This window comes from Brassica oleracea, chromosome C6 (assembly GCF_000695525.1).
Source record: "Brassica oleracea var. oleracea cultivar TO1000 chromosome C6, BOL, whole genome shotgun sequence".
NCBI classification, from domain to species: Eukaryota; Viridiplantae; Streptophyta; class Magnoliopsida; order Brassicales; family Brassicaceae; genus Brassica; species Brassica oleracea.
The window spans coordinates 13,651,921-13,652,940 of record NC_027753.1 but is presented as its reverse complement, the minus strand read 5'-3'; the positions used below and the strand labels follow the sequence as shown (position 1 = coordinate 13,652,940).

At 44.9% G+C, this 1,020-nt stretch overlaps 1 protein-coding gene across 1 annotated transcript in view; it reads left to right on the top strand.

The window, feature by feature from the left end:
* Positions 1–496: 496 nt before the first annotated feature.
* The window catches only part of LOC106297533 (zinc finger BED domain-containing protein DAYSLEEPER-like), a 1,929-nt gene continuing 1,405 nt past the window's right edge, over positions 497–1,020 (top strand). The window contains exon 1 of the mRNA XM_013733754.1: positions 497–1,007. Coding sequence (XP_013589208.1) covers positions 497–1,007 — 511 coding nt within the window. The remainder of the gene's footprint in view (positions 1,008–1,020) is intronic.

The window sequence follows — 1,020 nt, the reverse complement described above, 5'->3', positions numbered from 1 at the left end:
TTGTCGATGATACTGATGATTACTGATGATTCTGATGTTGAAATCAGTCAACCAACCCAAAAAAACAAGCCTCGCAGACAGACCAGTTTCGGAACAGCCACGGGGAAACCCATGTTGCAATCAGCTATCGCAGGAGTGTAGTAAGGGGAAGTCTGTTCCTATGAATTCGGTGATTCGTGGAGGGAGAAGAAAGTCGCCTACTAAGTCGAAAAAGAAGAAGGTTTCGCCTACTCAGGCGCAAAAGGAGAAGGAGAAGGTCGCAGAGGACATACCAGAGCTTGGTGATGAACTGGATGAAGAAGAGGTTGATGAGGATGAAATTGGCGAAGAGGAAAGGGAAGAGTGGCAAAGATCAGATGTCTGGAAAGATTTCAAGGTGGTCGAAAAAGCCAATGGAAAGCTGAAAGCGGCATGCAATCATTGCAAGAATGAGTACGCATGGTAATCTCACTCGCATGGAACCAGTGGGTTGAGAAGACACCGGTTCAGATGTAAAATGTATCCAAGGAATCGAGGAAGGCAGCAACAACTCAACACCGAAGGGAAAGTGGTATCTCGCAAGTATGATCACACTGTGTTTAGGCAGATGGTAGCTAAGACAATAGTCCAGCATGATCTACCTTACTCGTACGTGGAGTATGAAAGAGTGAGAGACACCTGGAAGTATTTGAATGTTGATATCCAAACCATTTGTCGAAACATAGCGAGAGCAGATGTGTATAGACCATATGAAAGTGAGAGAGACACACTCAAGAGGGAATTAGCAAGTCTCCCTAGACGAGTCTCCTTCACGTCTGACTTGTGGATATCCGTGAAACGGGAAGGATACATGTGTGTGACAGCACATTACATGGATCGGAATTGGAAGTTGAACAGTAAGATCCTGACGTTTTGTGCTCTACCACCACCACATACCGGTATGAGTATTGCGGTTCAACTCCTTGAGACACTGAAAGAGTGGGGAATTGATAAGAAGGTGTTCTCAGTCACATTAGATAATGCTACAAGTAATGACTCCAT